Raw genomic sequence first — 12,918 nt, 5'->3', positions numbered from 1 at the left:
TTTTTTAAATTGTTTTGAGTTTCTTGTCAAAAACTTCACTCCCAGTTGTGTAAACGCATCTTTTTTTTTCCCCACTTTGTATGTCAATATGTGATCTTAGAGGAATTAATCATCGCCAAAGGCAAAGCAAGATTTTTTGTTAAGAGCTCTAGTAATCACTAAACTACATCTTATCCTAGCTCAGCTGGTAGCACCAATTTCTGGGTCAGAAGGTTACTCATTTAGATGACCGGTGTGGTGGGCTGTCGGTCTGGACTTCGGATGTCACATTGGTCTGCAGTCCCACTGGATGGAGATTAAAGATCCCATGACACTACTGTATGCGAAAAGAGACAATTTCTCGTCGGCCAACTGTGCCCACAAATAAATCGGTCACTCATTTCATGGCTGTTTGTATTTTATAAAAATCCAAACACTGGGTAAGTTACATTTATTGGTGAAAACAAGGGGAGGCCTAAATACGACCGTAGCAGATCCGAAGGGGACTTTTGGAGGAATGCCTTCCAAGCGAACGGGAAATTATGGCAAATGAGTATAAATGTTACAGTTTTAAGGGAAGTGCTATTATTTTAAGGGAAGCGAGTAATATTCCTTAAATAGTAATAGCAAATTGGTTACCCAACCCACGACTGTTTGCAGGACAAGGACAAGACTGCCGCATTTCGCCCATAGGATACCCAGTCACTACACTTGACAGTATATTCTGTGAAGCGCTTTGAGACGTCTCGGAAGACGCGATCAGGCACTACGTCCAATTTAATCATAAATAAATGAAAAGTGGGGGGGGATAAGTAACTCGACCACCAAATCGCAGTGCAACAACAGCACCAAAAAATCGCCCAATTGGACGGGAACCCGCCCAAACTGTCCACGTTGGGGGGAGGGGGCGGGGTCTCTCGTTCTCCGTAACGAGCATGCGCACCTGCGTGGGATCCAGTCAGGACGCGCGGGGGGTGTGGGGGGGCGTGGCTCGCTCGAGGGCGGTCCGCAGGAGGAGGCGGGGCAACGTTCCCGGATTGGGCGGGTTCACGCCCAATTTTGGACCCGCTTTTAAAGATGACGAACTCCACTCGCTCTCTCTGCCACACGGGAGGCGGGTGACGTACACGAGTCGGGCTACTTTCGGGGCGGGGCCGGTGGTGGGGGGGGGGACGTTGGGCTACTAACGGGTTTTTTTTAAATAAAGAGGAGGCCGCCGCCGCTCCTCTCGCGCCCCGCCCCCCCCCCCCCACACCCACCCCGCGAGGAGGAGAGCCAGGCGAGGCGTTGCGCGCGCAGCTCCAGCAGCCGCTCGGTTGGCTTCACCCTGAGCGCGCGCGTGGGGTCGCCTCCCTGTTGTCCGTCTGTCTGTCTGTCTGTTGGTCGCGGGGCTTTAATGCTGAGGGCTTGGATTTTGCTCTCGGTTTCCCCACCACCACCACCACCACCACCCGTCCCCACCTCCCTCCCTCCATCTTTCCTGCCCGCGCCCACACACCCATCCAACAGACGCGCGCGCGCGCGCGCCGGCGAAGGGGGCCCCAGACATGGCCTCCCGGGTGGACTACATCGCTCCGTGGTGGACCTACTGGCTCCATAACTTCCCTCACGTCAACCTCAGCTTCCAGCCGGTGGGCAGCGCCTTCAACCCGCAGGACGACGACTACCAGCAGGTGAGCGGCGGGTCGGTCACCCGCGGTCCCGATTTCGATCTTCCTCTCTCTCCATCTTCTTCTTCTCCGGGGGGTGGGGGGGACTATGAAAGCCTTTCTTCCTTCATCGGCGTCTCCACGTCCCGTCTTGTTGTTGTTGTTGTTGTTGTCTACCACGGTTGGGACCTGCTCATGAGCTCTCCTGCAATCTGTAGGGTGATCCATGTTTTGGAAAACCAAATCCGGAGACGGAGATTATATATTTATATAATATGCATAGATGTGTGTGTGTGTATATATATATGTGTCTGTCCCACAAAATACGGTCAATTTGCCTTACAGGACACATTTTAACCCCCCAAAAAATAATGATTTGGTCACTCAGTCCACCACTGTTGGTGGGGACGCCGCTGTGCGCCATTGGCTGCCGCGTGTTCGCCCACACAGATGTACAGTCACTTCACCGTACAGCGTATTCCGCGCAGCGCCTTGAGACGTCTGGAGGACGCGATCAGGCGCTGTACCCAATGCAAGGATCGTTGCTGTTATTTTATTCCGTGAAGCGCTTTGAGGCGTCTCGACGACGTGATAGGGCGCTATATCAAATGCAAGGATCGTTGTTGTTATGATTTTATATATATATATTTAAAAATAAATATCTTGAACTGGCCTCAATTCCTGATGCTGGCAGTACAGTGACTGGGAGTAGCTCGTTGGATGAATGGCTGTGTTTCTCTGGTTCACGATCTGCTTTAGATTGTGATTGTTCTTGTTCTTGCTGAACTCATAAAGACAGGGCGAAATTTGGCCAGCGACGCAATACCCTGTCCAGGGATTATCTCCGGAAATCGGGGATGTATGGTCACCCTTTCAGGCGAATCATGATATCTGAAAAATTTGTGGTTATCGAAGGAGAGAAATTATTGCCAGCTGTCTGTTTTTTGTCTAGTTTTTGTCAAGCTGCTTCAGTTTGGTCAAATATGCTGTAAATTTCAGTGGTCGCCGTACAAATCATAAGCTACATTTTTTTAAAAATTCCACGAGTACTGGTATCTTTTGGAATTGAAAATGTTGATGCTCAATATGCTAAATATTCCCTTCCTTACCGCCCACCTCGCTCCCATTTTGTTGCTTTTGTGGCTGAAAATGTGTTTTCGAACCAAAAAAAATCCCCTGAAGACTCGACATTTAAGGGGTCAGGAACTAAATTACTTTAGCTCAGGAATGTTGTAGAATGCAATGGCCATGCATATTACATTGCAGACAATTTGGAAAAAGGAAACTTGACATCTCACCGAGTGAGAGTCAGACGTCGTCTCCCAGTGGCATGGTTAATCACTACATGGTGTGGTACTGAGCGATGTAAGCTGGGAGACTTAAGGTTCGATGTGTGATTTGTGTTGCTTGATTTCTGCAGGGTGCCCAGTCCGTTTCACCCTGCCCAGGTTGAGCGAAGAGGTTAGCCAGGATTTCTACTCCTGAGCACTATTTAGAGATTCAGCAGAGCGATCTCAGTATTCAGCAAAACAATAACTTGCATTTATAGAGCATCCAGAGAGCTACAAGAATCCGAAACCCTGTATCAAATGGATACAGAAAACTGTTTTAACAAGATAAGCAGAATGACATTTTAATTCAAATTAACTTTTGCATATTGCCAATCTGAAATTAGTAAAAGTAACGACAGTAGCAGCCATGACTCTTTATAAAACAGAATTTTTGCTGTTTTTCACAATGCCTGGTTAAAGCAATGAATAATGGTACATTTCAGACAAGCAACTCCATTGCACAAATATGACATCATTTTCTACAAAAGCCAGTTTTATGGAAATGTTTGACATTCCCAGATTTGCTTAAATTAGGACTTCTATAAACTAGTAAAGAGAACTTTTATGAGCTAGCAAAGAGAATATTAATTTAATTACTCCAGACTAAATTCAAGCTCTAGTTCTGTGAAAGTATAGTATCACCCAGTCCCTTGTATCAGCATCTTCAGAAAAATGAAAATAAGGGACTGTAATGAAGCCTCACAGGTCTTGACTTGTTTAGATAATGTTAATGTTTAATAGAGAGCTGTGTTAGTCCATGAACATTCTGCAGCATGTTCTAGTGCACAGTTTACTTGGAAATTCTATGTTATACCAAAGGACTTCTCTCACTCAAGCACTCAAAGAATACTTAGTGTTTCAACTTGGTATTTTACCATTGAAGACTGAATGTCTTGTTAAAATGTTAATCGTGACCAGTCACTATCTTTCAAATCTTTTAAATAGATTTGTTGTAATTACTGTGATGCTATCAGATCTGAGATTTTAATCTGTAATCGGTTGTGGAGCTAAGACTATCTTGAGTGAACAGATTTTGTGTGTGTGACAGCTGTTATTTTTGTCAGCCCTTAATGGAAGAAACTGAACAGTTTCTGGCCTTTATCTCATTACTCCAGCCTTCAGGAGAGAGTCTTGTTCAACCATCTCAACCAAATTGTTAATGCATATATAAAATCTTATCAATAATAGCCGTGACATTTTTATTCAGTGGATTCTAATTTATTGTATGGTGTGGTGCTGTGCATGCAACCCAGTTTAATGCTTTTTATTTGCAAAGTTACCTAATCTTAGCCAGGCACTAGAATTGGTGTTCTTGGCTGGCAAAACAGAGAAAAAACATCTTTCCTGATGCCTATCTGTCATAATGATAGACAATGCATGTAAAGCACCAGGATGGTCTTTGCTTTAATGCTATCCATGTTCAAGCATCCTGCCAGCAAATATCATCTTAACTGACATGAAGAATGGCTAATCAACCAAAGGACTGGAGAAGTACTTGACAGCTGCTAACACTCTTGGGACTGTACCCTAGTATGAATAAACCAGTGCTTTAGGAGATGTTGAGAAGTTATGATTTGGCACCTCTGGTCATTGACATTGACCAGTTACGGTTTCTGATTACAAAGGAGTCGAGGCACAAACAATATTGGGATAAACTAAGGGGTGTTTTCAACAGACACTTTCGGGCAGTCTACTTATATGGTTGCATTTTATCAGCCTAAACTACACTGGAAAATTTAAATATGTACTGTGAGGTAAATGGTAGATGGGGCAAGGCATTTCCCCGCAAATAATTGAAAGATATATACAAATACTGTTGTAATATTACTTTTTTCAAAAACAAATCTGACAAACTTAGCACAAAACTCAATGCTGTTTCATAACTGGTAATGAAGTTCATCAGCAAAGGTTTCAAGAATCATTATTATCCTATAATCAAACCTTCCCATGTTGGTGTGACCACACATTAAAAGTGCCTGAAATGGTCCAATACTGTATATTTCATAACCAAATTACACATTTGGAGTCAGTTCTGCATAAGAACTTTTCTCTAAATTAATCCATGGCGAAAACTTAATTGCTAAATATTAATTGCTAGCAATATTGGGAGGATATTGTCATTCAGAATTCAATGGGACTGTAATGTAGTTATTTTTGCTTACTGTACAGCATTTACAACAATTAAACGAGTCTCTGGGGGATGTAAGCAGATCCGTGGGAAGTAACATTGTGGGGTTATTTCACAGCTGCAATCACTATTGTTTTCAATGGAAAATATGTTGCAATTGTATGCTACATATTCTGTAAATCCAATCTGATTTAAATTGCAATTTAGCTGTTTTTGAGGAGTAAAGAATTTTGCAATACACGATGGGGTGAATTTAGAAACTGTTCTGGTGTATTCTCTAAGCTTGATGTAAAACAGAAATTTGGAGTTTGACATCATAAAAAAATTAGAATTATGACTCTTAGACCTTTGCCATCGTTCGGTTTTTCAAATTACCTTCAATAAGGTTGTACTTGTTTTTACATCAAGGATGATTTTATATTAAACTTTGCTTTCTGTGCTATAAGTGAGGGATGCCAATGTTGATGAACAGCATATTTGAGCACACCAAACATTCAGCCTAAGAGGGAACAGATGTAGAGTAATCCATTACAGCCACAATTTAAATGTAACAAGATTCCTGACAGGTGGGGGTTGGAGGTGATTGATTTGGCAATACTCAGATCAAATCTGGTTTTATGGAAAAACAAGATGGCTTCTGTCGCTCCCTCCCTTCCCTCCCCTCACCCTGACCATTTCCCCCCTGCTCAGGTCCTGACCCAACTGTACAGCGCCTTGGGACGTCCTCCCGACGTGAAAGGCGCTCAATAAATGGAATCTTGTTGTTGTTGTTGTCTTGTAAGTGTTCATTTCTGTCATACCATTTATTTTTGTACAAGCAGGAGTTTGTTTTGAGATAGAGAGCTCCTGATGCAAAAGCTTTTAATATTTCTGAATTGGAAGCTAAACATTTCAAATGGATCTATGTGTAACACAGTTTCCTTCACTAACAAATGAGGCTTTATAATAATAATCCTTGTATTTGTGTACTGTCTTCATGTCATTGTCTTAATTAGCTTTACAGGATTTTCTGTAAATTATAGTGAGTATTTGTAGGTGAATGAGGCAGCAATTTGAGCACAGTAATATTCCACATATAGCCACAAAGTAAATGATCAGTGGTTTAATGTCTTTGAGGTTCTCTTTAACCTGCTGCTATGCATTTTGATAAACATCCTGAATATTCCCCTTTCTCTTAGCAACATTGTTATTTAATATCTAAAAAGTGTGTTGGTGCACGAAAGGCACGATACAGAGCAAATTGTTTTAAATTGCGCAAATGAGATTTACTGACTTCCCTTGGTTCTTTCATTAATCCATCACAAATTGTAGCTTTTGCAGATTAACTGAAGAATGATGCATACTTTTTATTGGTAAAGAATGCGAGATGGGTATTTTTTGAGAGGAAGAGAGGATTGGTCTAGATTGATTACTTAAACATTTGTTTGCTGCTCTTGACTTTTGGTTACTGAACAGGATGTTAGTGAAGGAAGTTGAACAATACTTGTTGTGATATGAGTTCTTAGCACATTGAGGATGAGATGCATGCCCGACAGAACGTGCCTATTGATGGTTGTTATGTTATGATAGTTGTTATTGATAGTTATGTCCTTCAGTTTAGTTTCTCACAGTTGATTTCTCCTCTTATTATTATTTTGGAGTTGAGATTCTTGCTGGGGTCCTGTTTCATGGGTGACTTTTCAATGTGAAAGCCTCTAGCAACCTGATTTATGATCCCATGTCCTCATTGTATTATATTGGGGGCTATTCAATACGAATGCGTGATTCTAGAGAATTTCAAGGATTCTAGTTCACTTTCCGGAAACCTGTAACTTTGTATAAGTAAAATGGTAAAATTGAATTTTTTTATAAAGGAACACTGTTTTCATGATAAATACTTGTTACAAATTATGAAATGTCGCCTGCATTGTTTCATTTACTTTATTATGTTATTCTGTTGAAATTATACAAGAATAACAGTATTCTTCTGGGGAAGGGAGCTAAAAACTCAAACCCTAGAAGACTGAACTTCTCTTTCTCAAAAACGTCTTAAGTGTTGCCTTTTAATTAATTGTCTATACTTGTGTTAGTCTGGATAGAAATAGTTATTATGCTTTATAGTAAATGTGAATACTTTTGAGACATCCACCTGACACGAAAGGATTGTTAATCATCACAATTAAGAATCTAATTAATGAGGCCACAAGTATTCTTTTTTGAAAAGGAACATGGAAATTCTCTTGAGTGCATTCATACCCATTTGTGATCATAGGTAGGTTCTTGTGAATGCAACACAGATGAACATTAAAATTGTGGACTGTTGTAGATGTAGCATAATTAATTACTTGTAATGTAGAGGAAAACCTTTCTTGATTAATTGAGGTGAAAATGCTGGTGTGAGTGATGGAGCAAACAAAATTTGAAGCAACTGCATTTTGAAAAGGTTTAGCTTCAGTGCACACTAATTGATGGTCTGATAACTCATGAATGCCTTCCTGTATGATTATAGTTAACTGTAGAATCTGACTCGACTATTAACTCAATGTATTAAATGTGTTGTTGTATGTGATGTGTTTCTGTACGTGTGTGTTGTATTTGTAATAGGTACTGTAGTCTGAATTGTAGATTGTAATATGGTTTTAGGATTAATAGTGATTGTCACGATTATAGTCTTCTGAAACCAACTTTAATCTGTCCTGTGTAATGAAGAGATTTGGTTTCAACTAGTGACGTATCTCAGCTGGTACTTTTTCTTTCAATTTCACCTTTTTGCCATATCCTTTAATGTTTCTATTTTGAAAGTATCTATCCATTGTACATAGCAGTAAGCTGAAGCCAAGTCAAATATTCCCACCTATGAAATGCACTGATTTGGTTTGGCTCCTGCCACTGTAAACTAAGCACAATATCTACTGTTTTAGTGGCTGCAGGCTTAAATTTAGTACTGATTCAGTAAAACAGTATACCTTTATATTTTAACTTTACTAATTTTCCCTTTTATTTTCTGTCCTCTTTTAAGAGTGATCATTCTTCCTCTGTGAGCCCACACAGTGAATGTTGATGGTCATTCTACACTGGAGGGTATCACAGCCAAGTTTGATCGTATTGTTAACAATATGCATGTAGTTAGTTGATTGAATTGGTGCCAGATGGAGATAATATTGTATTGTAGACTCATGCTGGTGTAAAGTGGATTGATCATTTCTTAATCAGTTGTCTAAAGATGAAGGGCAATTTTCTATACAAGTTTTCTAATTACTGCATATTCGTATAGCTTTGCAAAATGTCAAGAATATATTATGCCATTGGTCAAAATATTAATAAAATCTCTAAAACAGAAATCTTGTGTTCTGTTTTCCAGGCACTCATCTTTTTGGCTGGAGTTGCTGCCGTCTGCTTGGCCCTCAATTTGATTTTCATTTCCATTTACATGTTATGCCTCTGTTGCTGTAAGCGAACTGAAGATGAAGAAACCAAGCGGCCAAATTCATGTTGTGTCACGTGGACAGCTGTGATTGCTGGCCTTACCTGCTGGTAAGTGGACAAGGTGGAAATTGAAAGGACTAAGGGGCTGTTCCTGCAGATTACAATAACATTCTTTTCCCTCTTCCAATTTTCTGTTCTTCAGAATTCTGTTCCATCAATCAATTTTGAGGAAAAAGCCAAAACACTGCTGTACAGTTGGTGTAAATAAAATGACAATTTTTTAAAATCTTAACTAACCGTACTGATTGTTGCAACAAATGAATCTTGAAGACACAATTTGGTTACGTGGAAACAAGACCATTTGACACTGATCCGATTTGTCAACTTTCAAAGTATTACTTTTCCATGATTTACTCTTTCCTACCTCTGCCCCATAACTGTATATATGAAACATTTTCCATTTTGCTAAAGTTCTCTTTTTCTCCTCTCCACCCCACCCCCATTTTTTAAATTTCAAGTGAAAACTTGTTGCACTTGTCCAGCTGCTGATTGTGTCTGCTTTGTGTTTATGAGACCAGTCAGTTTGCAACACATTGCTTTTAGTGTTTTGATGAGAATATTGGGATGTGAAACTGAATAATTAGAATTGTAGCCCTTGAAATGCAGGAAGTGATTGCCATGATAAGGATACCAGCTCGCAAGTCCACATTTTAAAAATAAATTTATGTTGTACTCCTTGTTCATGTGCTTTTAGGTGGTCAATCATCAGAACACCAGTAGATTGTGAGCCTAGCGCAGTTGGTAACCAGATCAGTCAATTATCTGGTCGTGAAGGATTGTCAGCAGTCTAGGTTACTGCATTTGTGAAGCATGATATTATATCTGTCGTGTTTAATCAGTCTTCTCCTCACTCTCCTAAAAATACTTTGTATGAAGGCATTAATGTAGCAGTAAAGCTTTTTTTAATATGTAAGTCATCCCACCCCACCCCATACACACAGTTAGTGAATATATGAAACAAACTATCATTAAAAATAGTTGACTTCTGAGTCATCAGGTCCTTGCTGACCTTGCTTCCTTTGTCAGCTGAGATAAGCTATCTTGTAATGGAGCATAGTTTGCACCTTAAATTTCCCAAGTTGACCAACATTAGGAGCACAGGAACAAGAGTAAGGATACTAATCAGCCATCAAACCTGTTCTGACATTTGACTGGGTCATGGAAGATGTTGTAGTTCCTCTTGTTTCTCTTGTCTATTCATATCCCTTAAAATTTTGCATCCCAAATATCCATGTGTGGCCCTTTTTGAACATTTTTGTCAGCAGTTTTGTCAGCAGTACTTCCTGTTTAAGAAGCACAAGACTTTATTTAAGAGCCCAGCAGTTCTACTTGAAGGGATTTTTTTTAACTCAGTAAAAGGCTTCCTGTTGAATAACAAAAAGGGTACTGTTTCTGAACTCTTAATTGGAATCTCTTACTGGGAACATTCTTCATAATGATCCATTAAATTATTAATAAATTGAATTTAGTCAGAATGTGTTTCTTGTGACTGTGCTGTCAGTTTGCAGGCAACCTTAATGAGATCCTGTGACCTTCAAAATATAATGTTAACTTGCTAAAGAGAGTCGATTTTCCCTGAAATACTCTGCTCAATACCCTTTGAAAATGTAATTAAATCTCCATGCACCTTTATTTCACAACTTAAAACACTCTTTTTAAAAATGTATGTGATGTTTTAACAAAGGTAAAACATCTATCCTGTTACCGGTTTGAAAGTTATTGATGGGTTCTACTGCTAACCGCCGCCTCGCGCCACTGTTTTTCCCAGCAGGTCAGAACAAGCCTGAGCTCTGGACACACAACTGTGTTCGCTGGAGGCAGCCCACGAGCTGGATGCGGCCCCCGGGCCGCCAGCTGGACCACCCTGATCTAGACCACTAGCTGCAAATGTTCCATTAGCTCCAACTGTTCTCAACCTCACAATCTCTCCTGGGACATTATTAAACCAAACTAAGAGTGCTGAAGCTCTTCCATGTGAATCTAAAATGTAGTTTTCTGCACATCAAAGGCCTAATGGACTTACAATTATTCTCCAGTGCATCAAACTGAATTTTAATCTGCTTATTTATGCTCTGAAACACTTAAATCCTAAGAGCTCTTTCCCAGTACTGTACAAGTCTTTGTGCTTCACTGGAGAAAAACATCCATACTTCATGATTTTGATTTGACACTTTTAGTTATAAAAAAAGCTATTTAGTTCAAAGAATTTTAAGGAATTTCCATTATTTTGTATGTTATTTGTACCTGCTTTGCAAGGAAAGGTGACCCAAGCTTTGTTGTGTCTTTTTCTTTCTAACTGCTTTACACAGTTTTTAAAATTATAGAATGTGTAGTTCATTTATATTTTCACAATTACCAAGCAGCTCAGCACTAGATGAGAAGGGTTAACTCAGTTGAACCCCTTCGTCCCGTTTTGTGACCCGATTGTCACCTCCCGTGCCTTTGGAAGACTTTTAAACAACGGTGCAATTCATAGTTTTTGCAGCTGTTGGAGTTGCTTGAAAGAACAGAAAGTTGAGTCAAAGTTGAGTTCAAATTGGAACAGCTCATATTCCCATTTTAAGAAATTAAGAATTGGAGAGCTGCTAATGAAAAAAAGAGTATATAACTAATCAAATGTTCCAAATTTATCTGATCATTAACTTCATCCCACCCACTTCATACCCTGTGGAATGTATACCCTGAATCCCAAAGCTAATCAAGCGCAAACTGCAGAATATTCATCCATCTCCACCACACAACTCTGAATAAGATTAACTCAGTGATTAAACAAACTGCACTGTGTAGTATGGCCCAGAGCTGTTAAGTTAGGAATGTCCACATTCTATTCTTAGTCAGTTTGGTTCAGGGAGGATTAAAATTCATGATGATAGTCCAGTGATTTCTGCTGAAAGTGTTGACATTGATTGAGGACAGAATTTCCCCTTCCCCCACCACAAATCAAACAGGCTAATGCTTGGTGAAGATTAACGGTTTATATACTGAACGTTTTTGAATATAAGTAAAAATGGTTCTGAGATGCATAACGTGGAAGTAACTAAACTAAAACAGCAAGCCAATGATTTTCTCAAGGCAAAATGCTGATATTTTTATTATAGTTGATAATTGATTTCTCAAAGCCTTATAAGTGTTCTCTAGCCCTGGCTGAACATCATTGATTTGTGGAGCACTAGTTACTGATTTATTAAGAAGATTAAGTGGTTTGGTTAAAAAAAACTCCATTTGATTAAAATTCAGCTATGCTAATCTCATTTTTTTAATGAGAAAAAGCTTAAATATGGAGTTATTTTCATAACTGTGCCCCAGACAGTATGATATGGAGCAAAAAGTATAATTCAAGCTTTCTACTCAACATTACTCTAATGATGGAAGCAACATTGCTTTGCTTCCAGCAAAATATATAGGGGACAAAACTTTTTGTAAATAAATGTTTTATGCTTCAGAAGGAAAGATAAGCACCAGGCTTGGTTTATGGGAGTCGGATTTTTAAAAATTGCCCAAACTTTTAAAATCAGCAGATATGAAACGTTCATGACACAAGTGGAAATTGGGTCAAGAATAAAAGCCTCAAGGAAGAACTCTGGGTTAATTATGTTGGAAGAGACAGCACACTGAAGATTGTATCTTGTGTTGCTTTGTACTGTATATTCTCAGCCACCAAAATTGTCCTCCAGGGCAATTGCCAAAGTACAGGGCCTTGAAAAAATAGTAAATGTGGCATAAGTGTCAGCCAGAGGGTTCTATTTAGGAAATAAACCAGTAGAATTGGAATATAGAAATGAGCATAATATACATATTGAAACCATGAGCAGCTAACACAGGACTTTTTTAAATAAATGCAGTAAACGTGAAAAATGGCTTAATAGGAAAAGAAAAGATCATTCAGGCCATCGCTTCATAATCCGATGTTCTATTTTCTTCACCCCAGCAACATGTTTCTTTTGATATCTAGTTTTATCATATTTTCATGATTATTCATAAAACATTAAAGGTGACCATTCATGAACCACTTGTACAACCGTATTGATTTTAATTGAATGAGATGTGTGTGGAATGCATACTCATCAATCCTTCTTGATTTAGGTAACACATATTCAGTGTGAGATTCTCAGTGCAATTTTGAAAACCTAAAACAGGTTATTTAAGAAAATCTCGATATAAATAGTTCTTTATGTAACAATCTTGAAAGCACTTGCTCCTGTTTCACGAAGCATGTGAAGAGGATTATTGAGTGAGCACTCAAAAGACAAGATAATAGGGCCAAAGATGTTTTCTATCTTCGTCCCTATTATCTGCTTTACTTGCCAGTTCGTTAATATAAGCCAATCTTTGTTGAAGTATTTGATTAAACCCTGACCTAAGTAAT

At 39.3% G+C, this 12,918-nt stretch overlaps 1 protein-coding gene across 1 annotated transcript in view; it reads left to right on the top strand.

Annotated features, from left to right (window-relative positions):
* Positions 1–1,347: 1,347 nt before the first annotated feature.
* The window catches only part of ttyh2 (tweety family member 2), a 33,800-nt gene continuing 22,229 nt past the window's right edge, over positions 1,348–12,918 (top strand). The window contains exons 1-2 of the mRNA XM_007888577.2: positions 1,348–1,652; positions 8,428–8,600. Of these exons, the coding sequence (XP_007886768.1) occupies positions 1,527–1,652; positions 8,428–8,600 (299 nt within the window). The 5' untranslated portion in view covers positions 1,348–1,526. The remainder of the gene's footprint in view (positions 1,653–8,427; positions 8,601–12,918) is intronic.

The sequence above is a fragment of the Callorhinchus milii genome, unplaced genomic scaffold, assembly GCF_018977255.1.
Source record: "Callorhinchus milii isolate IMCB2004 unplaced genomic scaffold, IMCB_Cmil_1.0 Scaffold20, whole genome shotgun sequence".
NCBI lineage: Eukaryota > Metazoa > Chordata > Chondrichthyes > Chimaeriformes > Callorhinchidae > Callorhinchus > Callorhinchus milii.
This window is presented reverse-complemented; position numbering and strand designations above follow the sequence as displayed.